This window comes from Borostomias antarcticus (assembly GCF_949987555.1).
Source record: "Borostomias antarcticus genome assembly, chromosome: 5".
Lineage (NCBI taxonomy): Eukaryota > Metazoa > Chordata > Actinopteri > Stomiiformes > Stomiidae > Borostomias > Borostomias antarcticus.
In genome coordinates this window covers 33,062,644-33,079,438 of record NC_140238.1, presented here as the reverse complement: position 1 = coordinate 33,079,438, position 16,795 = coordinate 33,062,644, and the positions used below count along the sequence as shown (strand labels likewise).

General features: G+C 47.6%; 2 protein-coding genes across 4 annotated transcripts in view; one reads left to right on the top strand and one right to left on the bottom strand.

Moving 5' to 3' along the window:
• Positions 1–3,831: 3,831 nt before the first annotated feature.
• pet100 (PET100 cytochrome c oxidase chaperone) lies at positions 3,832–5,652 on the bottom strand. Its single transcript, XM_084438705.1, has 4 exons — positions 5,599–5,652; positions 5,136–5,222; positions 5,010–5,042; positions 3,832–4,196 (listed from the first exon to the last, which is right to left on the bottom strand). The coding sequence occupies exons 1-4, from the start codon at positions 5,623–5,625 to the stop codon at positions 4,107–4,109; spliced, it is 237 nt and encodes a 78-aa protein (XP_084294831.1). The 5' UTR covers positions 5,626–5,652; the 3' UTR covers positions 3,832–4,106.
• A 1,250-nt stretch (positions 5,653–6,902) lies between these two features.
• Positions 6,903–16,795, top strand: part of brd4 (bromodomain containing 4) — a 32,423-nt gene continuing 22,530 nt past the window's right edge. For 2 of the 3 annotated variants that reach the window (XM_084438013.1, XM_084438012.1), the window contains exon 1: positions 13,281–13,952. In XM_084438013.1, coding sequence (XP_084294139.1) covers positions 13,852–13,952 — 101 coding nt within the window. In that variant the 5' untranslated portion in view covers positions 13,281–13,851. Of the gene's footprint in view, positions 6,956–9,459; positions 9,591–13,280; positions 13,953–16,795 lie in introns of those variants that run through there. The other variant, XM_084438014.1, reaches the window with a different exon arrangement.

Genomic DNA, 16,795 nt, shown 5'->3' with positions numbered 1-16,795 from the left:
GTTTAACATGTTTTTTGAATGATTTTTCACGGTGCCCACCCACATCCATTGTATGACCAAAACAGTGGTAGGGCAATTATCAGACTTTCTCAAAAGTGCTAGTTTTGTCAACGTTTTGATCTGAACCATTGTATATGATCATAAGTAACCTTAAAACAGGGCTAAACATGCATTTTCCCTTTACTACTCCTTTAACCGACTGATTCCTGCTTCCTCTGTCCTGCTCCCCCTGGACTCCTCACAGTGCCAACTGTACTCTGAAGGTTATAGAGACGTCTTCCTTTAGTCCCTTGATCCCAGTGCTGCTGCCACTTTCTATTTACCTCCTTCCATACCTTTACCCTCCGATCTTGATAGTTTAATGTGTGTATCTATGTTTTCTTTCCTTGTTGCTTTCTTGGGTATTTTGTCAGACCTTTCATTACCCATAATGCAACTGTGAGCAGGGACCCACGTAAACACAATCTCTAAACCCTGTTTTCTTATTGCTGAGTGCACTGACAACACTTCATACAGTAAATCTTTAGAATATATCTGACATCTCTCTCCCCAGCCGTACATAGGGCATTCTGTAAGACATCCCCCCCTAAAAAATACTTCTGGCAGTACAATAAAACATGATCTACTGTTTCCTTCCTCACCACAGTATGCAGGCTACCTTCCAGTATCCAAATCATCACCAGCACATCATGTCCACCCTACATCTGGTACTGTAGCTACTGTATAATACATCCATGGTTGACACCTGACAGTTGCCCAAACTTTTCTAAAGACAACATGAAGCTGATTTGCAAATTCAAGTAGGTCTGAATAAAATGTATGTATTTTGGGGGTGAGACACATGCCTTTATTTCATTATGATGACATTGTCTAAATCCTCGGCAGCAGAGTCCCTGTTGAGACACGGTTACTGCATGAACATTGTTATTAAAAAAATCAACATGTCACAGAAACATCCATTTTTTCTTCAGAGACCTGCCAGTGAGCCAATACCTGTTCTGTGTGTTAGTTATACCCAAGGTCGTTGTGCCATCCTGACCAACAAAGAGAGCGAGTCCCACATCTATGACGACAGAAACAAATCAATGGAAAACAAATAAGGAGCCTATAAGCTCTGAATGTGCCAGCCTGGTAATATCCTGTTCCTAGACAGATTCAGTAGTAGCCTCTTGTGGGACTGTGTTGCTATACCATCCAGATAGTAACCCAGTCCCAAAAGGGTCTGATTCAGTAGTACCTTCCAAGGCAGGAGGGAGCCCAGACAACGAGGCCAAGCTCTCCAGACACAGGCTCTCAACCACAGCCCGAGCGTCCACGCGAGTACGCCCCACCCTGGACAACTGACCAGCCACCCTTGCCCTCTCCTGGGCCTCAGCGCTCTGGCTGGGCACGGCGTCCAGCAGGTCAGGGAATGAGACGGCGCTCTGCCTTCTCAGGATGTCCTCTGACGAGCCTGAGGAAAAGCACAGTGGTGATATTTGATGTACAGTATGAATAGGTGTACAGTCCGGTGTAGTTGGCTGACTATGGGGCATACCAGGCTCAAGCTTTTAAAAAGGCCTTTGCCTGTTAAAATTGTGCTCTTTTTGTTCAGTTGTGTTTTGTTATGTTATGCTTTTAAACCTGTAGCACTCTGAGATTTTTTAAATGAAATGTGCGCTACAAATAAAATGTATTATTATTATTAGATGTAGTCTGGTGTAGTTAGGGGGCGTACCAGGCTCAGTCATTATTATTATTATTATTAGATGTACAGTCTGGTGTAGTTAGGGGGCGTACCAGGCTCAGAGTCATTATTATTATTATTATTATTAGTAGTAGTAGTAGATGTAGTCTGGTGTAGTTAGGGGGCGTACCAGGCTCAGAGTCATTATTATTATTATTATTAGTAGTAGTAGTAGTAGTAGTAGTAGTAGTAGTAGTAGTAGTAGTAGTAGTAGTAGTAGTAGTCTGGGGTAGTTAGGGGGCGTACCAGGCTCAGAGTCATTATTATTATTAGTAGTAGTAGTAGTAGTAGTAGTAGTAGTAGTAGTAGTAGTAGTAGTCTGGGGTAGTTAGGGGGCATACCAGGCTCAGAGTCATTATTATTATTATTATTATTATTATTATTACCAGGCTCAGAGTCACTATCGGAGGTTTCCTGGGGAAGCTCAGTCTTCTCAGATGCCCAGCTGATCCTGGAAAGGGACTGCTGAGTGGGACTGAGGAGGAAATAGTGTTGAGGCAAACCCAACATCACTTACTTATTTTAATCCCATAGTTTCAATCGAATTATTGATCAATATTTGGTTGTCTTTCTTACACTCTGAAACAAGGATCTCCGTGGAGGAGTTGCATCAGTATGCCTACCTGAAACACAGGGCAGATTTTGAGAACATGTGTTTGTTAAGCCTTTTTACAACTTGCAAATCTTCAACGTCAAACTTTCATTACAAGTAATATTAAAGTGTTTCTGAGGCCCTAAATGGACCTGATGATTATTTCTATCACTTGTCAATTGTCACTGACCTTGAGAATGGAGTTGTCAAGTTTATCATTGTTTGTATATCCCTGAAGGATATAGTTTTGAGTCACATGGCCAGAGCCTGCAAACTCAGACAGGTTTAAATCGACATAACCCACCTACCACAAATTACAGATATAGAGGTTAGAGGGGTTTCAAAGGACACTGGTCTGCAAGGGAGGAGGAGAGGTACTACAACTTGATGAGAACATGAGACTACATTTGAAGCGTGAAAGCATCAGACCAACTGACTTTGGAGTCGTATAACTAACAATCCTTAAAGGTAATATAGAATAGTCTGAATATCATCTTCCGCACCTTTTTATAAGACTTTCCTCCCTGTATATCCTGTATACACAAACTCTTTCAGCACAATCCAAACAAACATGGGATACATATACAGAATAACTGATATATACCAATTATTTTTGAGTGAAGACCTAAGAGATTTTTCATTTTTTGCTGACCTTGCGGACTGACAGTCTACACATGCTGTTTTGTAGGATCCCAGTTGAGCTGTTGACTGTAGTTCGACACTCAAACTCAAATATCTTCCCCCATTGCACGGCGTTGTGCTGGACTTCCTGTCTGCATATTACAGATATACACATACTGGCAATAGTGGGCTATGACACAGACCACTGTAACCACTCCTTCTCTGGGTTTGGTGTACCTATATACCATAGCTGCATTCATTCATTCATTTATTCATTCTCACCGTGTAGACTCTTCAGTGTAAGCGCCATCCAACAAGCGAACTTTGCAATAAAGCCATCCAGTAACCCTCGGAACATCGGCTAGTTCATCCAGAAACAGGGAGACAGAGAAGTTGTGTGTCCAGAAGTGCTTCCTAAGAACTGGATTCTGCAGGCGAGACGCCCAACGTTTACCAGATTCCATTATCAGATTCTGCACAGGCCTCCATTGACCGACATGACCCACTCAAGGTCACTGCATTATCGTGTTACACTCAATTCCATGGTAATGATGGTCAATCAACATCACAGTTAAATGGCTTTGTGACATCACATGGTTTCAAGAGTCATGGCCATGTCATACTGGCAGTCTTTAAGATAGTGTTGCAAGAGAATTTTGCAAGCTGATCAGTTTGTTGCAATGTGTTTTGATGCGAATTCTGTGCTTGAGTGCATAATGTCACACCTTGATTTTTCCTCAATTAGCCACTATCCCAATTGCAAGGAGTAACATTAGGCCGACACATCTACATTCCCTCAGTATTATGATCACCTTACAAGACTGGGGTCAATAAACCTCAAAACGTTCAGCAAACCAACACATTCAAACTTTAATCACAACAGCATCCTGAGTAGAAAAGACACATTCTAAATCATAAAAAATAAATAATTCCACATAATATGTGAGTCTTCAGATACTTTACAAGACAAACATGTGATCATCATTGTTTAAGTGGAAGTTCAACAGGTTTATGATCTCTGAAGTACAGACACACTCCCATTATGCTGATCCCAGTTCATTTCTTCAGTCCCGTCAATCCAAGTCGGACGTCTGGAACTCTACCGCCTCCTATGGGCCTGATAGTGGGATTGCAGGCTTCTGGTGACATGGCTTCTCTGAACCAACCTCATTCCTTAGACTCCATGTTCATCTCTTTTAATATCCGCTGCTCCTTGCGCATTCGCATACGCTCTTTAAAGTCTTCCAGCTCTTGTCTCTATAAGAAAGATATCAGACATTATTTGCCAATGCAACTATAAAATTACCTTATAATTTTTATACTGCATTATCTCAACTCAACTCAAATGTTATTTATAAAGCATATTTAAAACAACCGAGGTTGACCTAATGGTGCGTTCCAGGCAACCCGTAACTCGTGTTTTTCCTACCTCCTACACGTGAAAATGCTCTGGAATGGCAGTCAAACCCGTAACTTCCCACCCGGCAACTGGTAGTACATCGAGCTGTACGAGTTCACGGGTGGGAAGTTACGGGTTTGAGGTCGGAAAAACACAAGTTACGGGTTGCCTGGAACGCGGCATAAGTGCTGTACAGCTCCAGAGCAACAAAACACACAGCATACAACAGAAAACTACAATACATCATACAATACATCATCCACAATACACAATAAGCAATATAAAATACAGAACAATACAGGGGCCATCGGGTGTCCAGCTCAACCTGAGTTGAAGGCCTGGGAGAACAGGTGAGTCTTTAAAGAAGACTTAAACATCTCTACGGTCTGGGCAGACCTAATGTGCCAGGGCAGACTGTTCCAGGGCCTAGGGACCTAGGGGCTGGGCAGACCTGATGAGCCAGGGCAGACTGTTCCAGGGCCTAGGGGCCGCCACCCCAACGGCTCGGTCACCTCTAGTCTTTAGCCGGGTCTTTGGGACAGCCAGCAGCAGCTGATTAGAGGACCCCAGCTCTCTAGCTGGGGCATGCAAGCGCAGTCTCACCAGTGTTGGCAAAAGACATTCTAATTAATGAAAGTTTACATGGGAAACGTGTATTCAATTTCACTTACATGTATTTTCTCATCTGGGGGGAAGATCTCCCTCTGAAAGTGAGGGAAAGGTAGGATATTAGTGACAGAAAAAATTACTACGACAACATCAAGACTGCAACGAGAAAATAAATTCGGATTGCTGACCTTCCTCTTTACTATATATTCTTCAAAGTACTCTGCTTGATTGGAGATCCAAAACATGGTGACGGGAAATGACAAGTAAAGCATCATCTGTTCAGAAAAAGGAGATATGGACGGAGATTAACAAGTATATCATCTCACACAAGCTATTATATTGCTCGCTAAGGGCTTCTAACGTTTGTCAGCTTGTTAGGCTACAGAACACGAGCATAGATTGTAATTGCTAGTATTGCCATTAATGACTAACGTTAGTGAAAGATAGCTTAAGCTTGCTACAGGATCTAGTTGGTTGTGTATGGATGGGATGTGTTACATGACTACTGCTCGGGTCAAGCTCGTTTAAAACAAGGTGCTCATAGTTTAGCACTGAAAGCTAAAAATAACCCCAGTTAAGTACCTAAACGCTACCCTGCCCTACCTAAAAACGACAACATGTTGTTGAACAAATATATTGCATCACTCTCACCCGAAACACTTCTATTTTGACACCCATGTTTTGTCTTCAACTCCAACCTTCACGGGTCCATGCGGAAGACGGGTTCCGCAAATATCCAATCAGTGAATGTCCTCGGGGTTGCCAGGTTTAAAAGAAGACCGTCATGGTTGCCAGGTTTGTATGAGGAATCCACTCACTAGCAATGGAGCAAAGTCTCTGACTGAGTAACCCCGAGTAACTTGTATCTACTAACAGGTATACCTACTAAAGCATCACTGCTTAATATTTCGTATAAGAGGAAAAATCGCAATAAAATAAAAATAAAATATTTTGCCAGCAGTCCTCCTGAAATTGTGTCATACCTTAATCAACCACACAATGTCGCCAATGTATTGATTTGATGTCCATTTCCAATAGTACACGGATCTAGTAGTTCTGCTCAACATTCCCTTTGTTAGGAGGAAACATATCTGATTAAAAATAAATAAATAAAGCTGTCTGAAACATACAAATATACATATAAATATATATAATTCCTGGGGGCTATGGGGTCTAGTATACCGTTCATTTTGATGGATAATATTTGTAAAGCAATTTGCATAGAACATAATTCAATGTGACATATGTTGGGTATGATAGAAAATAGCATTCAGGGATCATGATGGTCATCTGCAATGTTAAAAGAAAATGTTGTCCTTTATGGATCTGAAATGTTGTCCTTTATGGACCTGAAATGTTGTCCTTTATGGACCTGAAATGTTGTCCTTTATGGACCTGAAATGTTGTCCTTTATCATGGATGTATTAGTCCTTTATGGACCTGAAATGTCCTTTATGGACCTGAAATGTTGTCCTTCATGGACCTGAAATGTTGTCCTTTATGGACCTGAAATGTTGTCCTTTATGGACCTGAAATGTTGTCCTTTATGGACCTGAAATGTTGTGCTTTATGGACCTGAAATGTTGTCCTTTATCATGGATGTATTAGTCCTTTATGGACCTGAAATGTTGTCCTTTATCATGGATGTATTAGTCCTTTATGGACCTGAAATGTTGTCCTTTATGGACCTGAAATGTTGTCCTTTATGGACCTGAAATGTTGTCCTTTATGGACCTGAAATGTTGTCCTTCATGGACCTGAAATGTTGTCCTTCATGGACCTGAAATGTTGTCCTTTATGGACCTGAAATGTTGTCCTTTATGGACCTGAAATGTTGTCCTTCATGGACCTGAAATGTTGTCCTTTATGGACCTGAAATGTTGTCCTTCATGTCCCGAACGTCCCTCACGCCCGTCTGCGCATGACGTCATCACGTCGAGGTATTTGTTCTGGATCTCCTGGGTTGGGAAGAGACGCTCCCGCGCGCACTGCCATCCACATTAAGCAGGTAAATAACTACAAACTCGCAACCTTTGGGTTTTATAGCTAATTGTGAATATGGGGTTTCACTGGAGGATCTAAAAACGTCAGATTAACTCCATGTCTCGCCTAAGGGAGTCAGTTGTTGTTACATGGTCGCCATGCATGCCATGTCTGTGTAGCTGCTAGCTAGCTACTATTCTGACCGTCTCTGGTGTCTCCGAGCGGCCTGCTACATGCTAGCTACGTGCTAGCTGGTTAGCCTCTGCCTGCTACCTGCTACGTGCTAGCTGGTTATGCTACGTGCTAGCTGGTTAGCCTCTGCCTGTTCTAGACACGGGGGTCATAACCCACTTTCTTGACAAATCATTTTAAGTTAAATATGGAATCGCAGCTAAATTAGACGTCACATTATATCCACAGTGAGTCGCCTGTCTGGCCACACACAAAGTAACGTAAATATCTGAGCTAGCTAACTAACCCAGTCTAGCCTTGCCCGTTGGCTGGCTGTGACTGATGGCGCACTCTCTCTCGCGAGACCTGTGTTGTGGGTTGGGGTTGCTTACATGACTAACCAGCTAGTTCAGTATTATTATACATTATATAGTTGTCTGAACAGGTCGTCATATTGTAGGATAATATATCTTTGATTTGATATTTGAATTATTATTAATTGACACTTCCGAGTCGTGATATTGATTATTGTCGCCAGTGTCACTGATGCTAGGCTAGGCTAGGCTAACGTTAGCATGCTAACCACAGTTAGCTGTTGTCAATCGCAACGGTCGTTTTCACGAACTTACTATTAATTGATTGTTAATCTTTATCTGTATAAGCAAATTAATAGTGTGTGTTTGATCTTATAACTATCATATTAAACTGATATTGGGTAAAAGTAGCTAATGTTACTAGCTAGCCTAAAGCTAGTTGCTTTTCAGACGACTAAGGTTAGCTAGCTAGCTAACTGATCCACGGTCAGTAGGTATAACATGTCTGGTGAGTAACATCTGATGTTTGATGTGGATAATTGTTGGGTAACTGCTCCTGTTTGTCTTATTTAAAGTGAGACTGTTGCTATTAGCTTGCTAGCTAGTCGGATTGAATGTGTTCAGCTAGCTCTGAACTGGACGAGGTCGCCATTTTGTGCTAGCTAGGGTACAGCTGACCAAAACAGTCACCAGAAAGGGAATGACCTTAGTTGATTGTTCTGAAATGGCATGGGATAAATACTGCTACATCATCTGGTAAGAGTAACCCCATGAATTTGCCCAGGGACTGCGGGTGGGAATTAGCTGTCTAGCTATAACCTTGTACAGTGCATCTCTCCCTATTTTTATAGGGTAAATGTCTACTGTACCTTGTCCCTGTCTTAAAAATAAATAAAATCAATCATGAGTGCAATACGTAACACAAGCTAAGAAGTCTTGTGATTTCGGCCAAACCCTCTTGGCTTGGTTTGTCAATCTGCTTTGCTGAATGAGGCAGTGGTGAGTGTCAATATTAATAATAAACGTGTCTGTCCCTGGAGCATGCACTGTAGTCCATAGGCTATAGCTACCAAGACAGTAGGCATCACTGTTTGCAGATCACAGTATACTCAAGTCACACTTGCATGCTCAGTACTCCACTTTTACACTTCCTACACTGTATCTGCTCATTAAACACCTGCACCTTTACAGTTTTATGATCTAGTTTAATGAGAGAGCATTGTACACACTTGATGATCATTATTACACAGATGCTTGGCCACATGGTGTAGGAGAGACAGCGGTTTCCTCCACTTATAAATGTTGTCTATACCCTTACATGTCTACTCTTGGACACATGCATTGCCGATGTAGATGAAGGGTGGATGTCCAGTTTCTGCTGTTCATACGAATCTCTCCTTCAGAATTCCTCTGTCCCGATCAACGTGTAGCCCCTGTGCATTTGAAGTAGCCAACACTTCCAGTGGTGTGTGTCTAGCACACACTGAGGTCACTGGTGCAAAGTGCGCTTACATAGCAGTAGGGAGGCCTAGTGAGGGCATGCAGGCAAACTCAAAACTCAGCAGGTAGGGGAGCATTGTTGGTTAAACACACCTGAGGTTGTCCTCCACTCCAGTGAAAATGTTTCAGTAATATGACCAGCGTACGCCTTGTGGGTCATTCCCATGTGTGCTGCTACAACATGGCTATGAAATTATTATTTTTTTGCCTTTTGAATTTACCTGATTATTTTGCTGTTAAACTCATCACCTGGTCGCCGTTGTCCCACCGTTTCTTTCTCGCCTTGCTTATAACACCGTATGGGGTTGCGTTGTCATGGTAACTCCATCCTTGGCCTACTTGTGGACGACCTCTGATTGGCCGAGGGCCGGCCGGCTGTTCGGGGAAACGATACAATCAGTTTTATTGGACCCAATCGGTGTTGTGAAACGGGAGAATTGCGTGTCTGACGGCGTATCACGTGTCAGAACAGAGGATGTCGGCCGCGCTTATCTCCGTAGATGTCTTTTGTTTACCTCCGTGTCTCTGCTCTCTGTCCTCCCAGGTGAGCAGAGTTGTGATCTGTTAGCTGGGACGTCTTCCTGGAACAGGTGACAGCAGCCACGCCCTTGCTGGATGAGGCCGGAGATGAGAGGCGCTCTCATGTAAGAGGCTCCACACACGGGGTGACGAAATGTAAGTCTTGCGCTCACTGTTACATAAATGACGTCGCTTCTTCTGTGCTAGTAGGCCTGTCGTGTTATTAGAATTAATTGGGGCGTCTGTAGCTCAGTTGGTAGAGCGGGTCGGTTCAATGATCGAAGGGTCAGCGGTTCGAATCCCAGCTCCGACTGTCCACATGTCGAAGTGTCCTTGAGCAAGACACCTAACCCCAAATTGCTCCCAATGAGCAGGTTAGCACCTTGCATGGCAGCTACCGCCATTGGTGTGTGAGTGTGTGTGTGAATGGGTGAATGAGAGGTCATTGTAAAGCGCTTTGAGTGCCGCTAAAGTGGATAAGCGCTATATAAGTGCCGTCCATTTTCCATTTACTTATTTAAACACCATCAGGAACACTCCCAGTGGACTAGCACCAGTAAGGCAATCACGTCAGATGTAAAGCTACACAAACATCGTAGTATGATGGTTTTCTTTTGTGATATACTCTTAATACAATATCCCCATGTCGGTATCAGAGAGTATATCTGGATTGTTGATGAGTTGTTTGGAATTTGTTAGTCTTGTTAGCCTTGAGCTATTGTTTTTTTTGCTGGAATCCGTATGATGGTCAGCTATCCATAGTGAAGACAGGTCTAGGCTACATCATGAGGTTGCAGTGTGTGTAGCTAGCTAATTAAAATCTTTGTTGTTCTGAAGTGTAAGGAAAGAATGCTTCCTGTGTCAATTCAGGCTACACATCACCAAGTGACAGATGGGAGTGTGTGTGTGTGTGTGTGTGTGCACGTGTGTGTGTGTTGGTTGGGGGGTGGGCCTGCTTGGTGCAAGGGCAGATGGTTAACATTTGGTATTATCCGTTTTTTGTTTTCAATTTCATAACGTTCCTGATTATGAATTTGGAGTATTGTCTCAAGGATACGAACAGTCTTTTAATCTAGTTGTTCTTCGAGAGCCATGCTGCTCTGCTTTCACCTCCCTCCTCGTATCACAGTAGCACACACACACTCAACACACACACTGAACATCGTACACACACCAGCATGCAAATACTGACCGTTAGCTGACCCTCGTTAGTCGGTTATTAGCCGTTAACCGATCAGCCTACAATCAGCTACAAATACCAACGAGAGGAATGTTTATTATATCAAGAAGGCTTTGCTCAGTTCCAGACACGCCATGTTATTAACGCACAACAATGCCACAAAACAAGAGAGGGAATTAAGCTCCAAAGCCGTTTACCCCTGAACAACCCCGCCGCGCGCCGGCCTCAACGTTTTATTACGTCACATTGTATTGAGCGCAGCATCATGCGATGGTCGCATTAAACAGGCTGCATTTAACTCGAAGCGACAATGTAGATAAATAAAGGGATAAACGTTTGTAAAAGGTCAGAGGTCAGTCTTAATACCGTCTGTTGACCGTCAGACCCACGGTCTGGAGATACTGATGTGGCTCGCAGGGACGCCCGAGGACTTCTGACCAATGGGGTTCTTCGATATTGTCCCCTCCAGTGTTCTATTCTAGTAAAATCTTTTCTGACAGGTTGAATGATATAAACGTGAACGTTCAAATCTCTGGCGTTTCATTCGTTTGTTTTTTAATCTGTTTAATGGATTGATCTGCCTTTTTTGGGTGGGTGGGGGCGGGGGGGGGGGTAGGCGGTTACCCACATTAGTCCACACACACACACACACACACACACACACACACACACACACACACACCAGATTGTTTCCTCTCCTCTACCCCAGGTCCCTGTTGGTTCTGGCTGCTCAAAACGTCCAGATGATTAATGGACGCTGTCTGAAGGTGCTTCCTCGCTCGGGTCCCATCACCCTGGGCACCGCTGCCGACTCCTCCCCCTCTGACCCAACCCCCACACCCGTCACGCTGCAGGCAGGCAGGCCGCCCCCCCCCCCCTCCCCCTAGCAGGGCCGTCCTCCCGGCCCCGCCGTGGTCCTAGCCTCTCCTGACTCACTGTAGATGGGAGCAGCTGCTGTATTGTCCCTGGGAGGGGGGCATATGGCACGGGGACCAGGGGGCTGCTGGGACGGTGTCTGGTACCCTCCCGGCCGCGTCGGAGAAATCAGACGGGGTACATCTCCCACCGCCCACCTGAGAGGGGCTGTGCTCTCATGAGGGGGGGGTCACAGATAGTAGGGGGAGTAGGGTCATTGAATAGGCATTCGCTTTTGTGCGTCGTCTGCACTTTGTGCGAGTGTGTTTGATAGACCTTTTATTGATTGGAAGGGTTGCAAGAGGTCAGTGGTCGTCTGACCTCGCTCTGGTGATTGTGTGTGTGTGTGTGTGTGTGTGTGTGTGTGTGTGTGTGTGTGTGTGTGTGTGTGTGTGTGTGTGTGTGTGTGTGTGTGTGTGTGTGTGTGTGTGTGTGTGTGTGTGTGTGTGTGTGTGTGTGTGTGTGTGTGTGTGTGTGTGTGTTGGATGGAGAAAGAGTGGGGGGAGGTAGGCCGGAAGAAGGCTGCTGTTGTGTGAGATTTTTCAGGATACATGAAGTACTGTCCTTCCCCAGCTTCTAAGGTGTGTGTGTGTGTGTGTGTGTGTGTGTGTGTGAAGGTGGTGTGCGAGTGTTAACACGCCGGGGTCTAATCTAACAGGATCTTCCAGGAGCAGAGGGGCATGTAGGACTATAGAGGACTGACTCCACATCTGTTCCTTCAGATGGTATCTGGGAGTGTGACAACCCACCCCCCTTTCGTAGGTAAATGAGCTGCCCTGGATCGTCACTAGAGCCCAGAGACACCGTCCCTGCCCTGCCTTAATTACCCCGGGCTGCCCAACCAGCTGGGTGGGCTCATTCTTCATGACTCCAACTTTCTTTGTCATACTGTAATTTTTTTTGCCCTCACCACTGTCAATTACTCAAACCCTCTCACTCGCGCCCCTTCACAGCGGCTCCGCGGTCGTATTTCCACTGTGGTGTTGTTTTGGGAAACGCTACACACACACACTGATTAGTGTAATTTTTAACGAGTCATGATAACTTGAATTAGTGCTGTTTTTGTAGACATATGGCCGGCTAGGGGGGCGGGGGAGGGGGTGGGGGGTGAAATTAACTGTCTTTTAGGGAAAATATGTCCTGGTCTCTGTCTCTCACACACGGACCATGTGTGACCGTTCTAGGATGTTATTCCAGCGCCTCGTGCGTCCGCTCCACCGGCTAATTCCCAGCGCTTTGCCCCCCCCCCCCCCATAAAAAGCCCCAGCGCGCGGCGTTCGTACCGGTGCCGTTGTCTAGACGTGTGTAAACGCCAGCGTGCAGCCAGCCAGCCAGCGTGGGGAGAGACGGTGCAGATAAGGAAGCGCTTGATTTGGCGGGGGAGGCGTGCACCGGATCAGTCTGAGGGGAGGGGAGGGGCGGGGCGGGAGTGGGGGAGGGGTAGGGTGAAACCGGAGGGAGGGAGGGGGTGGGGTGCCAAAGGTGTAGGAGAGAGAGAGAGAGAAAGCAAGGGAGCTCAAGCTATTGATGGGGAAAGGAGAGGAAAGGGGAGTGGTGAGCGTAGCAGCGCGAGAGAGAGAGAGAGAGAGGGGAGGGGTGAGTAGCAGCGAGAGAGAGAGAGAGGGAGAAAGGGGAGGGGTGTGTGGGAGCGAGGCTGGGCTGAACGAGGAAGCAGCAGAGGGGAGGGGTGTGTGGGAGCGAGGCTGGGCTGAACGAGGAAGCAGCAGAGCCATTTTCACCGTTGAGTAGCTGCACGCCGCTCCCGTCCGCCTTGGCGCGTCCCGAGAAAGAGAAGCGCTCCTCCTGGAATCCCACCGGAGCACCCGTCCCCCCCCCCACCACCACTGCGACCCTCTCCTGCCTCTCCTCCCCCCCCCCCTCTCTCTCTCCCTCTCCGCCGGGGCTCAGGGAGCGGTGGAGGAGCTCTGCCCGGGGAGGAGGACACACAATGGGCCGAGGAGCCCGTGGCAGCTGGGCGGTCGTGCTGTTGAGAGGGGGAGGGGGACGAGAGAGGACCGGCACACGCAGCTAACACAGCCTCCAGGCTGAGGCCTCTCCAGCCTCTCCTCTCCCCAGCTCAACCACTCGGCTCTGGGACGCCTTTCCGGGGCCGCATCTGGAATAAAAACCCCACTCGGACTCAGCTCTGGATTAATGCGTTTGTCTAGGTGGATTGTGGGACTTGTATTTTTTTTTTAACTGGAGCCTTGAGGACCAATCCCTCTTGTGATTGTGGGCGAGAGAGAAAAGGAGCCTTAACCCCGCTCTCTTTATCTGGTTGATTCTTCTTCAGTTTTGGTTTCTGTTGGGTGGAGGGCGTAAATGGATTACAAGATGCACGCCAAATCTAACGATTTGCTGGATTTTCAGAAACTGGATGCCCTGTTGGAAAAAATTGCACATTATTCTGTGTCTGTGAAAAGGTAATTTTCGTTGATACAGAACAAACTTATTCGGTTGTTGTCGGTTTAAAAAAATAATCAATCCAGGCTTGAATCTTGATATAATGTCCATGTTGAGAACATGAAACGGCTTTTCTTGTGATCGTCCGAGCATTACTCCAGTGAATCTAGGTTAAGGTTGTGTGTTGGTAACGTTGAGGCTAAACATTAAACATGTAGCTTATTTTCTCCCTGAACATACGAGTAAAGCCTGAATTTGGGGGTTTGTTAAGGAGTAGCGCTGTTAGCCAGTGTTCAGCCAGAAGCCCTGGACTCATAGTGGGAGGGGGGGGGGCGTTTGGGGTGGGGGTGGGGGGTTAAGAAGGGGGGGGGGGGTCAGAGAGGAAAAGGGGGGTGGTGAGTATTTGTTGTGGCAGCAAACTAGTTTTTGGAAACCTTTCCCAATTCCTGGCAGGGCTTAGTGGATTGGCCGGAGGTTGGGAGATAGAGGACTTTATTCATCTGCTGTTTCTGGCTGTCGTGAGTCATGAAACATCAGCGCTCCTAGTCGTATGAGTCAAGATACAGTCACTCCTCTCTGGTCATAAGGAACTCCTATCAATGTAAATTGCAATTTTCCTACCCTTATTTCTTAAACCTCTATTAGCCTGACATTCTGTTTGTATGCCTTAACTGCCTTGACCTCGGAGGAGATTCACCATGTTGATCAAACCCAATTTTGGATTTCCTTCCATTGTGTTGCAATAACATTTGGAGTGTTGCTGGATACTGGGAGATCAGGTTCTGGGTGGTGTTGGGGGGGCGGTAGGACCTGTCTGGGTGGTGTTGGGGGGCTGTAGGCCCTGTCTGGGTGGTGTTGGGGGCGGTAGGCCCTGTCTGGGTGGTGTTGGGGGGCGGTAGGACCTGTCTGGGTGGTGTTGGGGGCGGTAGGCCCTGTCTGGGTGGTGTTGGGGGGCGGTAGGCCCTGTCTGGGTGGTGTTGGGGGGCGGTAGGCCCTGTCTGGGTGGTGTTGGGGGCTGTAGGCCCTGTCTGGGTGGTGTTGGGGGGTTGTAGGCCCTGTCTGGGTGGTGTTGGGGGGCGGTAGGCCCTGTCTGGGTGGTGTTGGGGGCTGTAGGCCCTGTCTGGGTGGTGTTGGGGGCTGTAGGCCCTGTCTGGGTGGTGTTGGGGGGCTGTAGGCCCTGTCTGGGTGGTGTTGGGGGCTGTAGGCCCTGTCTGGGTGGTGTTGGGGGCTGTAGGCCCTGTCTGGGTGGTGTTGGGGGCTGTAGGCCCTGTCTGGGTGGTGTTGGGGGTTGTAGGCCCTGTCTGGGTGGTGTTGGGGGCTGTAGGCCCTGTCTGGGTGGTGTTGGGGGCTGTAGGCCCTGTCTGGGTGGTGTTGGGGGCTGTAGGCCCTGTCATGGGGTATGGGGGTGTTTTTCCACCGTGCTCTGAGGCCTCTCGGGCGCAAAGCGGGCGTCAGAATGCAGGTGGAGCGCCAGCGTGTTGACTCTGAGCACGCCTGCTGCCCGGAGGCCCCCCCCCCCCCCCCCCCCCGCCCCGGGACACGAGAGTGCACTGCCCTTTCAGCCCGGAGGACTCTGGACAGTCTGGATGTGGGTTCGCCCCCCCCTGTGGTGTGTTGATTCGCGTCTCCCCCCCTCGTGCCAGGCGTGAGCACGGGTCAAAGGGCACGCAGGAAGTACGTGTTGCCGCCCTGGCGCGGGCGCCGCTACAGTCACCCTCCGTGTCGTTCATCTCCGCTGACGCACACACCGGCGACGCCTCAGAGGTCGGTCCCCTCTCTCCGACGGCGGATCGCGTTGATTATTCAGGAGCGTCGGCCGCTCAAACATAATAAACTACCGGGTAGTTATCATCCCACGCGTTCAACACGGCAATCAGGAAACATGGCAGCAGAGCACAGACGATGACAACGGGTTATTTTTAGTGAGACGGAGAGGATGAATTTGTTCCTCCATGTGTCTGCCGGCGGTTGGCGGCTCGCGGCTAGCGTTCCCCGGAGAACGAGGGAGTGAGGACACGCAGTGGAAGAGGGGAGGGAGGGAGGGGGGGGAAGGCGGGCGGGCCAGTCGGGGACGGGTGTACTCGGAGGCCTGTCAGCGCAGCTGTATAAATTATTCATGCTTTTCCTTTCAGGCAGAAACTGACTGGGGCTGTATTGGGATTCCCGGGACTACATTTTGTCTGAACCCTCGCACCGAACATGAATGATTAATTGTTTACTTTCTTGAGGGATGCGGCCATTTTGTTTCGTGACACCCTCCCCCCTCTCCCCTCCCCCCCCCTGCTCCAGATTTCCTGATGAGACTTGGGCCAGCCCCCTCCAGTAACCAGAGCCACATCCTCCTGTCCAAACATTCCACAGCAGTCTGCAATGATCTATGTCCAGGTCAAGGGTCAACTGTTCCTCCAGAGCGGAGGGGGGTGCAGGGCACGCACCGCTAGGAAGGAAGTGGTCGTTTGGTCTCCCCTCTGACGGGATCCGCTCGTGGTTTCAAGGGATATAAACTGGCCTGAGCCTTTGAGAGACCCAGCAGGCCTCCGACGACGGAATAATGACCTTTCCATTGTCCGCTCTCGACATCATGAGTGCCGGTCATGAGGTCAGAGGTCGACGAAGCCGCCCTTTTGATCTCACAAGGCCAGTGTTACCGCGAGTCAAACCAATCTGGATCGGATTGTCTTTGGCTGACTTTGCTGACTTTGTTCCAGCAAAGATAAGCAGTGAGAACTGGTCTTGCCCAAGAGAAACTGGGCCCTAGTCGATTGTTTGAAGGTGTTAACGAGCTGATAATGTCGACGTAAGGTGTGACACAGCAGGTTGGTTCACATCACATTAGCATCTTTTACATGTGAAACTACAGTTC